Genomic DNA, 21664 nt, shown 5'->3' with positions numbered 1-21664 from the left:
GCTTCTATCTGCAGATGTATATATGCATAGCTCAATTTAACCACATGTTGCAGGGCTTAACATTATAGCATTTATACTTCACTTTAAAATTCCACAGAGAGGTTTTAGCTAATATGCAAGTAGCCGAGTTTTCTGTCCATAGTGGGCACAGTGTGTTAGGATGTTAGAGAACATGAGACTAAGAGTTCTGAATCACAGCTCACTCTTGGGTCTCAGCTTCATCTATGAAAGAGTGGGATTCAATTACAGATGGCTGATGTCTCTTCCAGTCCTAAAATGTCAGTAATGCAGACGATTAACACTGTCTGACTACTGTAGCAAAGCAAATTATTTTGTGACAAACAACTTTCACAGTTGAAAATGGCAGCCATGGTATTCATGTACCATCTCTATGGTTGGAAAACCATATGCTAACCCTAAGCCCATAGACCAGGGGTTTCTGGCATTGGACGTGAGTGCCATTCCATATCCCCATGAACCGGTAAGGAGCTGCAGTTTTACAACTCAGCCCAAACAGACCCTAGTGTGGCAGGACTAGATTCAGCCTCCTAAACAGATGCCAAGGGTTTGTGGAAACAACCTCTCTTCTCATGAAAGGAAGTTAGAACCCCTCCTGGTGAAGGACATGTTTAACGATTGCGTTCTACAGATAGTTACTGAGCATGTCCTAACTGCACAATGATAGTGTTAGCTTCTAGAGCACTGGAAATATTCCTGTCCACCCTCCCACCCTCAAGGATGTACTCCTTACCAGATTCTCTTCTTATTGTGATAACCCCAGGTGACACCTTGCATAGTACCTGGCTCAGAGTAGGCATTAGAAATGGATTTGAACCAGCCGGGGACAGTCCATATGCAGAGTTCCCAACCCAGTGATGTAAGAGAACCTTGGTTGTTTTAAAAAAAATTCATTTTTTACAGGGTTTTTTTTGATACATGTATTTATTATGCTGTAAAAAGCAACACTACCTGATTTCATTTAAAATAAATATTTCCCAATTTCAGAATACTTACAATTTATAGTTTCAAGATTAGATTCACTTTGGGAGGTTCTGGAAGCAAATACATTCATAGCTGTACAGTCCCCAGGAAGAATCTATATCCAACCTCAGGTCATTCAGCCCCTGCCAGACAGATAACAGCATCAAACGGCTGATAGCTAATCCAGCTGTGCAGCTAAAGGGCAGTGTGGGGCAGTAGCGGGATACAGCACATTACGCCCAAAAATGAGGTCATTAGAATTGAGACTACCAAAACAACAGTGTATAAGCAGCTTTAAATAAACATGACCATATAGAGAGCTCTCATGATACAGAAAAAGCACGTATGATCCCAAAGCCAAAACAAAGAGATCTTTGGAGTATACTGATGGCAGCAGTTAAGAGCACAGTCAAAAGCATTTAAACCAAGTGTACTTGTTATTACCAGCCAACAGCAAACAGCCAGAGCAGGACCCGGCATTACAGTCATAAATAAAAAACCTTATGGGTAAATAAGGGCACATTTGACTAAACCACACAGATTTTGCAAAATCATTTTGATCTGAAAAAAAGATGAAAACTCTGTTCCAAATTAATGGTTAGAACCTCTTTTTATTAAAGCCTCCAAATTGCTGGTAACCTTTAAGCCACACAATTGAATCATCTTAATGTTTCATTTTAATCACACAAAGCAAGCTGCTGTTTGAGCAAAGTTATTTCAGTTGATTTCAGTTAAAGAACGTCTATCCCATAGTATCTCTGGGGATAATGCCGTTCCTCTACAGCATTTTGCAAATACTGCCTGTCTGCACGGCTTGGTAGACCCGTGGGGCGGGAACCCAGCAGCAGGGCCGATGCCCGTCCACCAAATCCCCCACAGCACACCCGTGGGAATGGCTTCGTGCCTGATGCAGCTGTTAGGGAACACTGGCCACGCTTCCACCAAAGGAGGTGTTGTGTAGGTATTAGGAGGGCAATGGCTGAAGCCACCAACTGAGACTGGAAGCAAAACCCAAAACATTTGGAGGCTGCTGGAGCGGAAAAGGGGCCATTAGGCATGATAAAGGTTGGAAGCAGCAGTGTGTGCGGATACAAAAGGAAAAAAAAGGAACTTGCTGAATTTGCCACATTGCAACAACTAGTAGCATTCACGTAGCTGAGGATTTTGCTCATTTCACAAAACACGGCCTCAGAGAAGTCCATTTGTGTGTGTATGTGCCTGTGTGTGTGTGTGCTTAATATCAAAAATCCTCAGTAGCAAACCCCTTTACCTCTGAAGTACGATAGGCTAAAGCATATGTGCGGTTCCTCCCTAGGAGAAACAACGGGTCTCAATTTAAAATTAAATGGCCTTTTCTTATTATCAGTCCACCAAAAATTATACAATAGAGAAGCAGGAGAAAACTGGAGTGATCTAGGGGTGCCCCAAATAGGTGCAGGCTTTTAATGACAGGTTTAAAAAATAAATGTTAACTGTTACAGTTCCCATACCATCCTAATAACTTTGGTAGCTTAGAGCGCTTATCTGAATGTATCTTTATCCTGAAAGCTGAAACAGACCTTAAAGAGCCGTGGTAGCACATGCTTTCCTTTTCCAAATTTGGCTAATTTGTACTTAGCTTAGTCATCCGTGTCTGGTTCATCGCCTATTGACAAATGGCATAGTTCTAGCTCGGATGCCAGATGTCTGAGGCATTTTCTGACTTACGGTGGAAAACATGAAAACTGCATAGTGTGCCAGCACCCACGTTCCCAGCTAAAGCGAAGAGGCAAATAGCTAGATGTCTGGGAAGAGAGGCTGGACTAAAGGGGATATAGAAAAAGGAACTTTTTTCAAAAGTATTATATAACTACATTCACATAGATATTTTGGTCACCAAACATATCTTGAACAGATTCCCTGATGAAGTCTAATCAGAATTGGTCTATGCCACTAACAAGTTGTTAACTATTTTAATTTTTAAAGAGTCACGTCATGAAGCTGGGTGATGGGAGACATTTAAAACACATAACCCTACGTGCAGATAGTTGTTCAGACGCTCTAACTCTACATTTGAAGTCCTGAAAATCACACTCTTTTGCTTCTAAAGGCAGCCTTGACCTGTTTGGACAGACTGTACAACAAAACTTAATTTATAAATGCCTAAGTTCATCATACAAATTGAAAAATTCACAAAACACACATAAATATATCATGAAGACCACCACACAGTTAAGCTAGCATTGGTAACTATTTCTTTTACATCAAATTATACAATGCACGAGGTAAATATTGCTCACATTATGGAGGGAGATTGTTTTATTTCTATTTTTTCCCAAAGAGATCAGATTTGTCCTGTGTGTACAGTGAAGAAAACTCCAGTAACACTGAAATGACAAATGTTGTAAAATAGACATCACTACCAGATAGAAATACACATGTTCTTCATAATCATTTTCCACAATTAAATAGGTAAGTGATTTATATTTTGGGCTTAAGACCTTTATAACAATCCATCCAAATTCTTATGGACCGTTTGATTTTCTTTTCCGTTGTCGGAATCTCCTTGAGGCGTGTACTGCACTTGGTATTCCTGGAGGATCTTAAATACATCGTGGTGTCCGAAGTGCAACGCTTCATCCATGGGAGTGTTATTCCACCTAAATAAGTAGCAGAACGTGCACTGGGTCATTAGATAATTCCTGGACAAAGGTGATAATTCAGCATCCTTACATACTAAGTGCAGATCTAAGAGCCATTCAACTTTAGCCATTTTAGCAACGTTACAAGTAAAAATTAATTGGAGAAAAACAGAAAGGGGCTCATCATTCAAAAAAGTGGTCCTACAGGCAACTTGAGAAATGGGGAGGAAGAGAAAACGATCTTCTACAGATGGATCTTGTTTACGTATCTAAGTGCTGTGGGAGGGGAAGTTCTCGTGTTGACAGATACAATAGACTCCTCTGGGATTCCTGGTTTTCAATTTCATAAAAAGCCCACAGGCTCTCCCTTTAAATAAAACCTTCAAGGAAAATTCAGGTATATAACATCCATCACCCTATCCTTTGATAGAAAATTTGTGTTCCTGACAATTCAAAAATCACGATAAATCTCAGAAGTCTGGAAAGAACTCTGACCTCATTAGGCCCCAAACATACACTGGAGGAGCAAGATCGGCCCCAGAGGAACTGACATTTTCATCATCTCTGGTAAGGATGGGCATCTGAGGGGCTCAAATGGACCACTATGCAACCAGAAAAATAACTACCCTTTCCGCTGTAAGTGTGTCTCTGGCGCGTGCTCTTCAGAGTGACAGAGATGAAGACTGAAGAGGAGAGAAAAGAAGGGTTGCCAGCAGCAATCAGCTGCTCAGCCTTTTGAGAGAGGAGATGATACTATGAAACTCGCAACCCAAGTAAATGAGAGTGCGAGAATCCGTCCCCTAATACTTCACAAACTATGAAGCCTCTCTCTCCACTTATGTCACTTGTCCATGGCTACCAGACGCTCTGACTCCATTTTTTCATGGTCTATTCTCATCAGCTTCTGGTTTTTCTTCTTTCCGTTTCTCCTTTCCTTTCTGTCTCTGTCTTTAACCTTTTACCCCCATTTTTATGGGGTCACAATATGGAACTGAAAGGTTTTTTAAACAGTCTCAAAAAATATTCTTGGATAAAATTGGGTAATCTTCATTTTTTAAATCAGGTAAGTCATATTTTACATGTATCTGTATGTTTCTCAAAAAACAGCTCCTTTTCCATATTGGCCTTCATTAATTTAGGGAGTCCATGGCCTTACACTGGGAGGTGGGGGACTTTCCAGTGATCTACAACATATAATTACCTGTCTTCCTGAGAAAATGGAACGTTAACTGCAAGTTACCTTTTTGACAACTCTTCTTCCATGAAATAATACAAATTGTCAACTTAAAGAACATCACTAAATTCACTCAAGCCTATTTTACAATTTGAGGTGACACAGATTCTACAAAATAGAGAAAGGAGTTGTCTTGGTTTGGCTTATATTCTAGAATAGCTGAATACCCAGTTACCAAGTTAGTTATTTAGCTAACTTCTCCCATCAGATGGGTACTTCTACTTCCACATTCCTAGAAGCCAATTTAAAGCAAAAAACAAAACGTTTCATACAAAGCACATTCCTAGAGGCCAATTTAAGGCAAAAACAAACAAACAAACAAAAAAAAAACAAAAAAGAAAAACAAAATGTCTTAATCTTTATAAAGCACAGTAAATGTTTCCAGCCTGTGTTAAATAGTGTTTTAGTTGGGATTATAAACACAGGGCACAAGTTTGGGTAAGGGAAACACACTCTTCAATTTCTTGCTCTAGAACGAGCTGGTATTACATTTGGGGATAAAAGGGAGGATTGCCCCCCCTGACATGAGGTTTTAGAATATTGCCAACAAAGGTCATGATTAGATAACCCAAGTGTTACCATACTTAGAAAACTGCTAACAATTTTCAGACACATCCTAACTCTTCTGCATTTCTTGCAACCAGCTTGAATAAAACCCAAACTTCTAATTTAAAAAATAGTAAAGATCTAACAGCTAGAGTATAATCAGCTTGCTCCAGACTTACTAATACAACCCTCAGATATCCAATCAAAACTCCTAATCATACCTAACAAACCTCTCTATCAAGTATTTTTTCCTTCAATTCTTCTAAACCTATATTCTCATTACTGGCTCATCCAGCTACATAACACGCAAGTATATGAGCACAGAGTTGAAGTATATATGTATACACACACGTGTATATATATATACGCACGTATATATACATGCGTATATATATATATATACACACACGTATATACATGCATATATATATATATATATACGTGTGTGTATATATATATATGCATGTATATATACGTATGTATATATATATACATGTATATATATACATATATAAGCTGCACTCTCAAGCCTCCATCACTGTCCGTGTTGTGGACAGCATTTACTTCAAGATGAATGGAAGTTTGCCATGTGGATCAGGAGAGAGAGGAGAGGAGCAAAATGTATTCCAGGCAGATCTCTCCCACTGAAGACAGCGTGCCCTTCTCTTCTTTCCGTGCCTTCAAATCGCATCTCTTCCCCAAAGCACCGATTAAAATTCAACTCCACATAGCCTTTTAAAACTGACACCAAACAAATCTAGGAATTTCAAGAAACCCCAATATATTCATTTTAGCATTCTGTGACAGTAGTTTTCTTGCACATTTTTAATATGTTCCTGTAAATGTTCATCTTGTCTACCCTGTGTAGTTAGAAGCCCCACAAGGACAAAATTCCTATTTTCTCTTTCCAAACATAAAGTATTGTTTTCTTCATACAGTGTACTGACTGACAGACTAATCTGAAAAATTCTAAATAAGAGACTATCCTTATATGAGAAATAGGATACGGAGGGAGAATGATCACCCTAGCAGAAACAAGGTTTTGTTTGTTGCCTTCGTAAGGCACCATTGCGAGTTCAAGAATGTCTCCTATATATACATGGTGGATTTAATAAGAACACCTTCACTCATATGTTATAGCCCTGGATTGTAATAAAACACTGACTTGCCATTTATAAGTTAGAAAGGGACGACATAAGTTCTCACCTGTCCTTGGGGAAAGGATTTACTTTGCATGCCTCCAGCAAAAATTTAACAACTTCAACATGACCTACAAAACAAAACAAGGAGATTTTAGTATTGAGTAGAAACTACATCTGGAAAAAAAGATGAATGGTTCATAGATTACCCTCTGCAGCAGCTACATGGAGTGCTGTTCTAGAGTCATAGTCTCGCTGTTCCATGTCCATGGCTGATAGAGCAAATCTGAAAATGTGTAAGAACGGCTATTCATTACATATAAAATTTAATTCACACCTGTAACATTTACCCCATCAATTTCATCTAAGGTCTTGTGTCACAGATGCTGTCCTCTATCAGGCTCACTGATGGGGATGGGAGGGCCTCTGGGGCAAATGCCACTTCCTCTCTTTTTGGATACAGGGAAATGTTCATTTCTCACAGAATTCAGCTTCATTACATTATTGTTCAAAGAACAGTGGCATACTAAAGTTTGTGCCTCAGAAGGGCAAGAAACGAACACCTATTACTGAAGTTAAATGCTTTCACTATTTAAACATTTTACACTATAGTTTACAAGTACTAATCAGACTTCGATTTAATTTTTAAAGTACACTTTTTTAGAAACAATTAACATAGAACATTATGTAAGTTTGAGGTACGACGTGTTGGGTTTGATACATTTATATACTGCAATATGATTACCACAGTAGTGTTAGCTAACCCTCCCTACAACATCCCATATTTTTTTTTTTTGTGGTGAGAACACTTAAGATCTATTCTCTCAGCAACTCTGAAGTTTGTAATAAAGTACTGTTGATAGACGTATAATCTGACTTTTAGACAAAGGTAGAAAATAAGCACAGATATTTTTCCATGTTAAAATTCAGTTGCAACTCTATACAAGAGATCTTATGTAAAGTACACAGTCCTATGCAACCTTTCTAACCCCGGTGATCCGCATAGCACTAAATGCCCCTATCTTCACTCCCCCTTCACCTCCAAAGATGGGAAAGGGAAGGTAAATGGGGACTGAGACAGCATTATTCAACTCCAATGAAACACTACATTAATTAGCCAGATTTGTTGAACAGTCTCCACTTGGGAGAAAAGAGGTCTGGGCTCTTCAGGAGGTAGAAAAGGACAAGACTACACAGGAAGTCTAAGTCACTGGAGATGGGGATTTAACATAAATTTGTTCGGGTCATTTTCCTTAGAGAGAAATGGAAATGAGACTTTGGCCTTAAAATGGCCATTTGCCCAGAAGCAACTTTATAAACCTCTGTAAACCAGACGCTAAGCCATATGCCACCATGTTAACATACCTTCGAAGTGCAGATACATCTCCAGTATATGCAGCGAACAAAAGGTTTATCACTGACTTCACCTGTGAAGAAAAGAAAGTTCAGGCATCCACAGGGGAAAATAAACATATAGAATGTATTCCTGTCACCAGTAAGTGACTTCCATGTGCTCTGAACACTTCAGCTGGGTCACACGCCGTTATCATAAGTACACATCTATAGCCAAACAGAATACCCATGTATGATTTTTTTTTTATTGATATAGAGGATTAGGAGAGAAAACTCATCAATAAAGATAAGCTATGTGAAGGAAGGAACGGAATGATATTGGCACAGACGTGGGAACTTGGAACCTGTGAAACACACACAGGGCAAATGAAAACTATTCAGAACGTTTCTAATTTGGTTTGTCTCAGTATTTTGAGTGGACTTGTATACTCGTAAGATTCACATCACATCTTTGTTAGAAACTAAATCACGCAATATAAACACCCAATCCCTGCCAGCAATCACTGTCCTCACCAATCACCAATCACTGTCTTCTTTGGAAATCTTATGCGACAACATTCAGTATTAATCACCTTAAACTCACGGACTATACTACACTGGAAAAACAGTCGTCCGTCCAATGCCCAGGTAGTATAAACTGGGGGCATTCTCAGAGCCTAGGACACTGCCTCTCCTCAAAAAGTGGGTAAACTCCCCCGATTTTAAGTCACTGCTAGTGAGTGCTCCAAGACTTCAAAGTATATCTTTTGACAGCTATCCACTTGTTTGTCCTTAAAGTTAAGGAAAAGGCTAGATATCCTAAAAGGTCCTTAGATTTTGGTTTGCTTTCATAGAGACTTTATCCAAACCTGTTTTTGAGAAACTATTGAATAACGCATGTAAATACTTCATGAATTCCGACTTTTGTCTTTTGCAACTTCCAACGGACACTGGACTCAGCGGTAGAAAACAGGAGTTTAAATGGAAGGATAGATAGGTAACCCAGCTACCCACCAACAAAGCCATAGGCCTGGGAGCTGTGCTTTCAATAGCTTAACCTGGACATTCCCCCTTTCCACAACGGCTTCCCTTTCCCCAGGGCTTTCCTTTTAAATCAATCTGGAACTAGCCATCGCTGGACCTCTCTAGGTCAGCATGTTCACAATGCGCTCTGTAGAAATTGTCCACAAATGCTCCATTAAAACAAGGGCGGGGGAGGGTCCTGTAGTCAGGTATTTTCTTAAAAGATTAAAATCCCATTCTTAGAGATTCATGGGCATATGAAGTCTCTGTAAAGTTCTGCAGTACAGGAACCTAACTAGCTAAGCACACTCCCCAAATTTTACTATTGTTGTTGACATTACTCCAGAAAACCTTACTCTAATTCCTTCAGTCCATTTGCTTCCCTTGCAGCCACCCTTCACTACTCCCGCCCAGCCTGCACTCTGTAGTTAATCTCCTGCTAATCCTAAATCCACAACACTTTTCTCACTGGAGGTGGAGGGGAAAGCTTAACAATCACACAGAATGTTCTAAAAATACATATAAGCATCTCCCCTCCCATGTAATTGTCCTATTCCCACACCTCAATTTGATACATTTCAGGAAAAACAGCTTTTTGAAAAATGTCCCCAGGTAGTTTTGATAGGCACTCTTCTGGGTTACGAACCACGGTTCTAAGTGCCCTTAATTTTTTTCTTTTCTTTTCTCTTTCTTTTCTTTCTTGCTTTCTTTCTTTCTTCCTTCCTTTTTTTTCCTTTCTCTTTTCTTTCTTTTTAAAATATGAAATTTATTGTCAAATTAGTTTCCATACAACATCTCTCTTTCTTTCTTTCTCTGAAATTCTCAATTCCCCTATGCTCTTGTACCCACAGAAAAAATACTGATGAGCTATTAGAAATTATTCCTCATGTTTCCAGCTGGTCTCTCATCATTGCTTGACAATTTTTTTTCTTATTGATTCCCATCCCCACTTTCTTCAGGCCTTTAATACCAGTGGTGCCCCCTAAAACAGATGACCCTGACCACAGATTTACTAAGAGAACCAACTGTCCTCACTTCTCCTTCCTCTCTTATGCAAAACATCTGTTTCTGATACCCATTTTCCCTTCCTTCTCTCCAAACCTCAAAGCAAAACAGATCTATCCTTTCTCATTTCTGAGACTAACTTCTTTACCTATTCCTTTAAACATATATCCTCCAGATTCCCTAACCTTGCTCCCTCATTTATCCTTTTTGTTTCTAGTACCTTCAACCTTTCCCTCCTTCACTGGTACCCTGATTTTTGCCTTAATACAGATACAACTTCAGCCTGTTTTGAAAAACCAACATATAACCCTACTGCTACCTCCTTTCAGTGCATATTTTCTGAAAGTAGTTTGTATTATTAATTCCCTGCCAATTGCCTCCACACCCACTATTACCTGTACTGTCAAAAGCTCCAGCGACCTTCTGAAGCCCTGCTTCTTGATGACCTTCCCAACAAGCCCTTGTCCTCTTACTCCTTGTCTTTACACAGTGTCGATTACCCAGATCTTCCTCTGGTTTGCTTTTATACAGTTATCTCCCACTTTCCACTACCGAATAATACGCCAAAGGCAGTCTCCATTTTTTTTTTAAGTCTAATTTTCCTCAAAGGTCTCATACATTCCTTTTGCCAGAATGATTTCCCAATCTACGTCTTTAATCTAAATCTTTGTTCCTAAGCCTTAACTCAACAGCTTCACTTGCTTGTCACACAGCCATTTCAAACTCAGAAATAGCAAACCTCCCTACGGCTCTGATGGCTCCCCACCAAGAGTCCATCTCCATCTGCCCACTTGACATTGCCTCTAGGATGTTTAACAGGCATCTGAGACTTACACACAAAATAGAACTTGATTTCCACCCCCAATCCCAGTTAGTTCCTCTTCTGGTCTCCCTCATTTGGGGATGACACTACCAGTCACCCAGTTGCTCAGGCCAAAAGCTGAGTTAGCATGCTGCATTTGACCGCACAGGTTGACCCCTCCTCAAGGATGCCTGACCAAGGCGCCCAGCCTGAGCTCCTCTCACCAAGCTGTGGTGTCCAGCACCCAAGTACATCTGATGGGAGGAAGGGAGCCTTCTTCATACAAATGTGCTGAGAGGGTCTGCTTATGCAAAGGCAGAACTAATTCACACAAACCCACCATATAGACCCTGGCGATATTCCTTGAGTCTATTTCTCATAACCCACATCTAGTTCATCAACACATTTGCTCTACCTCCAAAATATACGTGGAAGGAAACAAAATATATATGGAATCCCATCACTTCTCACCACCTCCCTTATATCGCCCTTGGCTCTGAACCACCACCTTATCTCACCTGGAGGCCTGCCATAGCCTCCTAACTATTCATTCCCCTCGTCCGACTCTGCTGCTACAGGGATCTTTTGAAAACATAGATCATAATAGCACTCCCAGTGACTTCCCATCATACCTAAAAAAATTCAAACTCTTCCCATGGCTTTCAGGACACCAAATGCCCTACTCCCCAGTTACATTGTTCTTCTCATTCCCGATCACTCTGCCCTGTGCAGTTCTCCACCGGCCAGGCGGTCTCCTTGCTGGTCTGGGGGCTACCCTTGCTGTGCTGCTGGGGATGCCCCTTCCCCAAAGAGTGAGGAGGCTCCCGCCTTCATTTCATTTAGGTCTCTACTCAAATGTTACCTCACAGATTCTAAAACACTGCCCTCTTTTTCATCATCCCTTATCCCTAACCTTGCTTTTTCTCTTCAGAGCACTTATCATTGACATTATCTATCTATGTGTCTATCTATATCTATACATATAATCAAATATATGTAATTATATATTTGACATTATATATCTGACTCTATATATATATGTGTATACACACACACACACACACACACACACACACACACACACATATATTTAAACTTGTTTGTTGGTTTGTTGTCTCTTTCGCCCATTAAATGTAAGCTCCATGGGGGCAGAGACCTAATCTTTACCCCACTATACCCCAGTGCCTACAACACATAATTGGTGCTTATTAAATATGTGTTGACTCAAATCAACACACTGTACACCTTAGACTTCCACAACATTATACATCAATTATACTGCAATGAAAAGAATCCATTTACTGGCTAAATCAATATTCTCTCCCAAAACATCAAACATATTCAATTTGTTACCATCACTTGGGGGATTAAATTATAATCATTATTAATTCTTCCGCCTCCCTTAACTTTTACCTCAAATATCATTACTAAATTTATTCAGTCCTCCTAACTGCTGCCTCTGCTTCTAGTTCTTCCACCTGCCAGAACTTTCCCACATATTTCTACCCCCCTCAAAATACTGCTCTGATCAGTTAAAGGTTTCTCAGCAAGAAAGTGTCAAAAAGTTCCCAAATCAATCTTGACAAAGTTTAAATTCTTTAGCCTTGCATTCAAGAATCTTCACTCTGGCTAACTCATTTTTCTCTTTCCACCTCAACACAACAAAACTGGTCTTAGTACTACTCTTGTTTTTATCTGTCTATACTCCTTTTTCTCCTTTTGGGAACACCTAAGATTCCTAACCAAACCCTTCCCTTCCCTCAAGGGCCAGCTTGAAAGCCTTTGAAAGCCCCTTCTTTGCTACCACACTTCCCCAGGCATCTCATCCAGCATTCCATGTGACTTGTTGCCAGTTGCCTACATAGTGTTTGTGACGGCATATGCCAAGGAGTCATCAGATACCGTATCTTCCTCTACAACCTTTAATGTACCTTTCGCTCCTACTAAGCCACAGTACATACTTTTTATTGCCTGAAATCATCATTTCTCCACCCATTTTTCATTACAGTGTTCATTCTTAGCTCCTCTTCCTGAGCCCTACCTCACAATCTCTGGTCAGAAATCATCTCTTTCTCCTACATTTGCCTCACTGCAGCACTATCACACATTATATATTTACTTATGTATGTTATCTCCTCTTTACTACTCAAGAGAAATCCAGAATTTTGACGTGCACACCACTGATATATTAACCACCCATAGTTCTTATTCTTCAAGGTATATTAGTCCTTCTGAGCAATATATCCCTGATGTTTATTCCAGTGATTGCATGCATGCACTAAATCCTGTTTAAATTCTGAATTTAGACCAAGCTAGTTTGAAGGGATTTTATTATATATTGTATGTATCAATTATTCAATATTTCCGAAGTTCTACGACTCCTAATAAGTCCCAAGAAAGGCTAATTTTAGAATATAATCAGTTCATTGAGAGTATAAGAATACTTTATTCATAAGCATGTTTCAGCTCAGAGAGAGAAACATAAAATGAGAATAAATCAGAACACTGTAATGTACAGAGGCTTTGTGACTTACAGGCTGGGGGCAGGCGGGGGGAGGGAATACTAGCTTGCGTTAAACTCCATGTTAAAGAATAACATGGAGTTTAGTATTCTTCCTGTGAAAACAAAGGCTACTCGCAGGGCTGATTTAGTACAAGTCCCTGATCAAGACAGGAATGAGCTTGATCACAAAATGAGTGCCATTCACCCCAAGACAGAAAAACACAGGCGCAGGCACCATTTAAAATTAAAGCCACATTTACTCCAGCAAATAGTCACATATATTTTTAAGGTTTGCATAAATCACGAAATGAGCTATGGGTAGAATGCCAAGAAAGAAAATGGAAGTTTAACAGTTTTCAGACAGCAGATGGGAGTGTTATTTCATTTAGGGACAGTCCAGTCCCTGGTCTTGTTAAGAGAGTGCCACAAATATTCCCAGCTATCCTGTCACACCCTCTGGGATGACTAGCATTGTAAACCAGACTGAAGGAGGAGGACACCCTATTAGATGATGACTCATGCAACCCAAGCCAGCACTTTCAATGGATGTGGGTGTGCTAACCACTGATCAAGTCTCGTTCTCCTAATTCCCCAATGGATACTTGAGTTATGTTACTTTTAAAATACCTTGATATCAAGAAGGCCAGTCTAGAAAGCAATGACTTAACAGTAACTGCTGAGACAGAGTCATTGGTTTGCTGCATTATTCCTCAGTACAAAGAAGCAGAGCACACATAGTTCAACAGTGGCCTACAGAAAGGAAGGGCTCCAGAGTTTAATGTATGCCTCCCCATAGGAAAGAGAAACTTCACCTGGGCATGGAGCCACTAAACCTTGACAAATTAAATGTCAACCAGTTTTCCCTTCATACTGCACATTTTCCAGTTCTACTACATTTTCCTTATCAAATCTCTGTGTCAGAACCTCCCAGAACAAGACAACCTTATCTTAGTTTATTTATACAAAGTCATGACAACAGTAGGACAAAAATGTTACAGTTCACATGAGGTCATTTAACACTAGCATGCTTGGCATAGCCAAATAGCATTTCTTTTTTTTTTCCAAAACAGCTAGAAGCAGTTAGAGATTCTGTCAATTTTACAAGTCTAAAACAAGACATTCCCAAACCTCCAGTCCTATCATTCTATTCATTTTAAGCCTGTTTAAGAGTTGAATTATGTGACTTTTGTCTCATCTCAAATGCCTTAATTCTGTACCAGTAGCAATTAGAATTACATGATCATATCACTTTGCACTTATATACTGCACGACCTTGAAAAAGTCAACATTTTGAAAAGCTGTAATTGTTTTTAAACATTCCTGACAGGCTGGCTGTGAAATATAATTATAGATTTTTTTTACTTATTACTACCGTTGAGGTTAAGGGCCTTGGCTCAAGCTCATAGAGCATTTGAATTAGTAATGTAGCTGGGCTATTTCTCAATTCTGTACAACTAGACCACGGTGATGTGAGTCCTTAATAGACCTCAGACTGTTATCCAAAGGACAGAAGGAAACTGAAGGATTAAATAGCAATTTAGCTCTAATCCATAAAGGTCCTTTGCTAAATATTAGAAGGAAAGAGGGGAGGGTGGAAGGGAAGAAGCAGAGAAGAGAGACAAAGAGAGAGGGACAAAGGATTGACTCATTAGCTTTACACTTTACTACAGGTATTTTATTTCCAACTCTGCTACCAACTGCAACACTGTAGTTTCCCTTGTTTTTCATCATTAGTTTCTGCTTAAATACAAAGACTAATTCAGCCCTTTGGTTAGGAAACGCTTTAAAGAAAAAGAACAGGTAACTGAAAAGCCATCCTTGTGTTCCCACCACTTCCAGTTTGACGTAAGCTGCTCTCTCATTTCCAGCTCACTGAAGTATCTGTTGCTGTGGAACAGATACTCTTCTTCGTCTGTTAAATAAACCATCATCATTCCAGATCCAGTTTTGTTTTAAAAGCTTCACACCAACTTGGCCTTTAAGAGCCTTTAAATGAAAAGAAGTTCGAGGCCTTCTTTCATAAATATTTTTCTTAAGGGCAGGTTATTAAGAAATACAAACCTGTTATAGTATAGCTAAGAAAAATTTTAAGTTGTCAGCAAATGTAAACTAATCGCTTGCCAACAAGGGTAGAGATATAAACCTGCACAATGTGTATGTGAAAACATTTCCTCTTTCCCTTATTTAATATTCATATAAATATTTAACATGAGCTTATTTAATATCATGTGGACATGTAAAACAAAATTATACTACTTTTATGATTAGAAAGTCGAGGATGAGTATGAGGCTACATGTTCCTAAGCTTTTCCACTGACTTATTCAGACACAAATATTAATCTACTATATACAGACAGAATTAATCCAAACTGACACGATCAGAGGATTAGAGAAAATCCTTTAACGGAATAACAGTTCAGCAATCTCATGACATTTCCAAATTTTTACACAAATGCAGGAGGTTAGGTTCTCATACAGTAATTTTAATAGAGAGGAATAAATTGAACAGTAAATTTTACTCTAAAGAAGAGTACAGAAATTTCACTTACAAAATATAACCTCAAAATGGCAGCTCCAAATACTGCATTCTGCTCTTGACTAATGAATAAACAAACTGTCCTAAGCATACCATTTTCAAAACTTCTCAATGAACAGATTAATCTGAAATATTTTTACTTACTCTTAAACTAAGAAGTCACGATTCTATCAAAGAAATCTGACAACCCGTGAAGATAAAAATTCAGATTATACACTAGTTAGGGAAAAAATAGCTAATATGAAGCACCTACTCTCTCTGGACTGAGCTAAATGTTCTACGCATTATTATGCTATTATTACTCAAAGGATTAAGAAACTGAAGGCTAATGCATTTAAGTTAACTTGAGCAAAGTAATAATGCTGGCAAGTGGCAGAGTGAGAGCTCACGACCAGCCTGACGCTGGGATTCGTGCCGTCTACCACTACAAGGGACCTCCTGGGCCAAGAGATTTCGTGACAAAACATGAGATGAGATTTCCTCACCAATACAATACCAAGACTAAAATCAGAAAAGGGCAACTACGGGAAAATTCACGGGGAAATCAGAGATACTAATTTTCTGTTGAGGTGCTAACCAAACTAACCAAAAGGTATTTTGTTGTTAATTGAAAAGAAAATAGAGGATCAAACAAATATTCAATTTGGCAAATCAATGCCACAAACAGAAAAAAAGTTAAAGATATCTTCATTCTTTGCTTTGAAGTATCTAAAAGTGAAGTATGAGTTTTGGGTTAATGTGAATACAGCAAATATATGATTGCTACAGAACTTGCAGCAAATAACTTCTTATCTCAGTGGCTCATGATAGTCTGGTAAATGCCAATGAATGGCCTAAAAAGATACCAATGAGCCAATAAGCAACCCTCCTTTTATATCCAAGCATAAAAGCAGCTAACAACCTATCTTTGCATGGCATGACAAAGAGCAATCCTAATTAACAAGTCAGCAACAAAAGAGGATAAAAATCAAAACGAGCAGGGACAAAGGCAGGTTTCTCTGAACAGAAGTGCATTTTTCATGTGGCAAACCTAAGAGTATTTGTACTGCACAGACAAGTATCAAAGTTTCATATTCACTTTCTTCCCGGTTCTCTTTCTCTCTTATACAAATATTTGTAAAACTCCATGAAGATTAGTTAACATTACATTAGTGTGTTCAAATACAGGACAAAGTGCCACACTTCTGGGATGATTAAGTGTCACGTTCATTTATAATTATGAACTAAAAAAACAAGTATGTAAAACCCCAAAAAGTCAAAGAAACTAAAAGCAAAGAATAAGACAGGAAGAAAAGAAACTGGTCACCAAATCTTTGTACATAATACTTAAAAAAAAAAAAAAAAAAAAAAGGATCAGGGCAACTACAATCAAAAGATTCTCACACTGTCTGGTATAAATTTAAAAATAAATATACACAAGGTCCCTGAAAAGAGATGGAGCTCTCTTTTTGCCAAAAAACAAAACAAAGATTTGGCAGCAATAAACCCAGAATTATGTTTTCAATTTAAAGGATCCAGCTCTCCTTCGTACGTCCTAAATATTGCTACTACAACAAAGCAAGGCACAGGGACATGAATATTCATTCCAACCACAATACATTCTTACTGACTGCTTTGATTTTAGAAATTTCTCGTTTTTGTTGGTCTCCAGAGAGCCATACTTAATTTTGTCCATTCTTCAATGTCTATTTTACAGTTCTATTGCGGGAAGTGTGACATGCGAGCTTTATGGATAACACACAGAACAAGCACAGTAACAATATGTTTCTCTAGTGTTTTCAATTTTCAAAGGATTTTCATAGGCATTGTAATATCAAATTATGATAACAGGCTCCTCTAGCACATAATACAAGTTGCTTCTGGAGAAGAGGATATTTTTAAGACCCTCAAAAATAATGCAATGTAAGACTATATGAAAAAAATATATATAATTAGGCTAAAAAAAATCACTCCATCACCATTCTCAGGGCCTTATCATGAGACTGCTTAGCATGTATCTGTATTTTAACATTCATAATTATTATCGGTAATATTTTATATGAAGGAAGGAGAATGGACGTGGCAAAATTATATACAGCACTCACCTGTTAGTGTAAGTTACATTAGTTGAAAATTCTTTAAGTAGAACCAAATTCTAAAAGGAGAAAAGCCTACATTCATGTCTTCTATGTAGGGAGCGTATAAAGTAGATTCCAAAGCCTACTTTTAAAACCACTATCCGGTAAATGCTCTAAAATCCCTTGCCTGATCTTCTGCAGCTCCTGAACCTAAATTTGGAATGCAGCCACAGGATAATGGGGGGGGGGGGGGAGACGGGTGGCAACAGAGCAGATTAGCATCCCTGCAAACCCATGGTACCAACCTCAATAGTATTGTGACAACTACTACTTTATTTCCTTCAGCTCTGCCCCACCTTCCAAGAATAAACATTTCCTATCTTCTCTGTGCCCTGAAACCGCACAGCCTCCCTCCAACTCCACAACTTATTCTCAGCATAAAGCCTTTCATCCACTTCAGGAAAATGGAAGCCAATGGGCAGAAACTTCCTCAACTTCTCCCTACCATACCTACCTACTGCATACCTACCTATCTGCCTGCCTCTCAATGTCCTATTTTATTGAAGGAGATACTCTTCCTCCTACCATACCTAAATCCTTCACTGATGTCCAGAGCTCCATCTCTTTGTTGTCAATTTCCTCTTTCTTGTATCTATTTTAAGCTCTCCTTCTTTACTGGGTCTTTTCTATCAGCAGCCAACCCTGCTCTACTCCAGTAGTTCCCCGGCCTTCAAATCTCAAAGCCAAGAAAATTTTCTTAATAGTGGAGAGGAGATTACCAATATGGGCCACCCATTTTTTATTTTCTGAGCACAAACAATAAAGAAGACTACTATCTACTAACATCATTTACTAAATAAAGACATTTTAGCACTAAAAGTAGGAAAGACATTATGTAAATGGACACCTTCATCTTATTTAATGCTTATCTGTTTTGTATGGTTGACTCTTCCAAATTTCTTGCAATATTTTCTCTCCTGGACTTCTATTATGGTATGCTGGATTTTCTCCTAATGGGACATTTTTCCCAGTGGGAAACCTACTGTTCTATCCTACTTTTTATTTTTAATGTTAAATTTTGAGTATCTGTTACTTCGTTTTTAAAAAATGTTTATTTTCGAGAGAGAGAACACAAGTGGGGAAGGGACAGAGAAAGAGGGAGACAGACGATCCGAAGCAGGCTGTGCTGACAGCAACAAGCCCAACGTTGGGCCATAACTCATGACGCCGTGAGATAATGACCTGAGCCAAAGCTGGATGCTCAACTGACTGAGCCACCCAGGCACCCCTATCCTACTTTGAAAGTGGGAGTTCCTTAAGGTTCCTTCTCATTCTGCACGGTCTACTGGAGCAATCTCACACAACTTACAGCTTCAAACCTACTCTCACCATGCTAACAACTCACGAAATTGTATCTCCAATTCAAACCACTCTCCTAAGTTTTCGGCCTGTATCTGACACTTGTCACTACTTGGATATCTCAGAAATATAAATATGTCAGACAGAAGTTAGCTTTCTCACAACTGCCAACTGCTTACCTAAGATCTATTTCCTATTCCATCTAGGCTAACAGAATCTCTACTTGTTGGAGGTAGCAATGTGCCAACAGAAAATTCTTTCCTAGATTCCCTTGTAGCTAGTCTGGCCAGCGAGTGTCAGATGAGTTTCTAGGAAACTTCTCTTACCTGATTTAGGTATCACTCTTTTCTTCTACCACTTTGACCATACACGTGAGGCTAAAGGTGGAACACTTTGCAACTACATGGTGATAGGCATGATGTCTAACCCCAACACACGAAGGCTGGTTGGAGCAGAAGTGTATCTTACTGATGGCACACATCCTGGATTGCCTACCCCCAGACTTATTATAATACAAAGATAGCCCTATTCATTGAGACCCCTATTAATCATCCTCTTGATAGCTATAGTCAAAAGACCCCTTAATTGGTACAACAACCAAAATTAATCTTTCCCTGTACTCCCAAGATTTGCTTCTCCAGGGTTCTCCATCTTAATAATGTAGCACCATCTGTCCTATTGCTAATACTAAAACCTGACTGTCCACTTAACGGGTCATTCTTTTCACCCACCAAATACTATCACCAAGTGCTGCCAATTTCATCTCCTAAACACATCTCATACCTACCTTTCTCACATCTATTTCCCTATTCTAAGCTACCATCACATTTCACCTCAGCCCTAAAACTTCAACTTTTGTCTTCCTCTAATCCATTCCCCACAGAACAGTTTTAAAACCAAATCACGTCATTCCCCTTCTTATACAATTCAAATACACTTTGAATAGTACAAAACTCTTAATGTGGCATGTAAGATCCTACATAAATATTTCCCAAACTGTGTTCAGAGGACCATCTACAGCAGAAACACCCAAGGTGCTTACTAAGAATGCAGGTGTTTAAGCCAATCTCCAAGATTGTGCCTTAGGACACACTTGGGGCACCTGGGTGATTCAGTGGGTTAAGCGTTTGAGACCTGATCTCAACTCAGGTCTTGATTTCAGGATCATGAGTTCAAGCCCCATGTTGGGCTCCACACCCAGCATGGAGTCTACTTGAAAAATAATTTTTAAAAGTTAATAAAATTAAGACACACTAACAGCTGTAGTGTACATTGAGAGACAAGAAGGGCTATCCTACATCATGTGGTCTTATGTCTTAGACTCATCCAGGGCCAATCTCCATTCACACCTTGCCTCACTCTTCTCCCATCATTTTTGCTTTCTTTTACCATCTCCAAAGTGCTCCTTCCTGTCCCCAGGCCTTCAAGCCAGAGTATTTTATTAATCCTCACCCTTCCTCTAACTCATTCAAAATTTATCACCTTTCAGGGAAAATCAGCCATACCTATTTTATCAAAAAATGAAATCTTGTTGTTATACTCTGCTGGAACTTTGTACATGTCTACCATTTATTGTATTTGTGTATTTCTTCAAGATACAAAATGTTATAGCTAACTATTCCCCCAGCACTCATCCCCCTCTTTCTCAGAGGGAAGTTTTACTGAAGACTGGTGTGCATGTTCTTATACTTTAACTACATTGTATGTTTATCTCACAAAGTCTGTTACAGGTGTATAAATCACTTGGTATATGCCATTTCACCTCCTTTATAAGTAAAAATGAACTAGATCTACATGTATCTGTACGAACAAATCACTTATCACCATTTTTGCTATTTTATTAACTATTCAGTATCTACATCCCCACTAGATTGCAAACATCAAGGGCTTGATCAGACTCATTGACTACCCGCATATCCTAAGTACTTTGCAGTTTCTGGCATGGAACAGGCAAGGAACAAATAAATATTGGTTAAATGAAGAAGTAATTAGCAAATGAACAATAAACAGGATAATACTAAAGCTAATTTATATAAAACCAGAACTACTCTGTCAAATTAAATTGGCTAAATAACTTAAACTGTGTGTATGTGTAAACAAGAACTAGTGAAATATTGAGGGATAACTGGTTCTTGGTAGAAAAAATAATCTGAACAGTTATACATTTGCATTTATATATTGGGATCTAATCTTACACATTGGTAGGGGATTTATATGCAATACCAGGAATGAAGAGCAGAAAACACACACAAGAGAAAAACAAAATTCTTGGTATTTAGAATGGATGAAAAATTGTTTCATAACAATATTTGGAAACCTAGAAATCAAGACTCAGAAGAGTCCTGGTCACTTTCTTATAGCAACTTTAGTGGAAAAACAACTTCACTGAAAGAATGAACTATTTGTTCATCTTGTACCCTACTACATTATTATAAAAACAATAATGGAAGAACAATTTAATTGGAAAATGGGAACACTTACTACCAGCTCTCCTGAGTAAGGGCATTAGGATAGGTGGAAGTTATT

The 21664-nt window shown here is 38.7% G+C and overlaps 1 protein-coding gene across 2 annotated transcripts in view; it reads right to left on the bottom strand.

Annotated features, from left to right (window-relative positions):
* Positions 1-3250: 3250 nt before the first annotated feature.
* The window catches only part of GLS (glutaminase), an 81061-nt gene continuing 62647 nt past the window's right edge, over positions 3251-21664 (bottom strand). For both annotated transcript variants that reach the window (XM_045480539.1, XM_045480542.1), the window contains 4 exons: positions 7887-7948; positions 6731-6807; positions 6589-6652; positions 3251-3620 (listed from right to left, as the gene is read on the bottom strand). In XM_045480539.1, the coding sequence (XP_045336495.1) occupies positions 3464-3620; positions 6589-6652; positions 6731-6807; positions 7887-7948 (360 nt within the window). In that variant the 3' untranslated portion in view covers positions 3251-3463. The remainder of the gene's footprint in view (positions 3621-6588; positions 6653-6730; positions 6808-7886; positions 7949-21664) is intronic.

Source organism: Leopardus geoffroyi, chromosome C1 (assembly GCF_018350155.1).
Source record: "Leopardus geoffroyi isolate Oge1 chromosome C1, O.geoffroyi_Oge1_pat1.0, whole genome shotgun sequence".
Lineage (NCBI taxonomy): Eukaryota > Metazoa > Chordata > Mammalia > Carnivora > Felidae > Leopardus > Leopardus geoffroyi.
The sequence above is the reverse complement of the archived record's forward strand: the minus strand, read 5'-3'. Positions and strand labels throughout refer to the sequence as shown.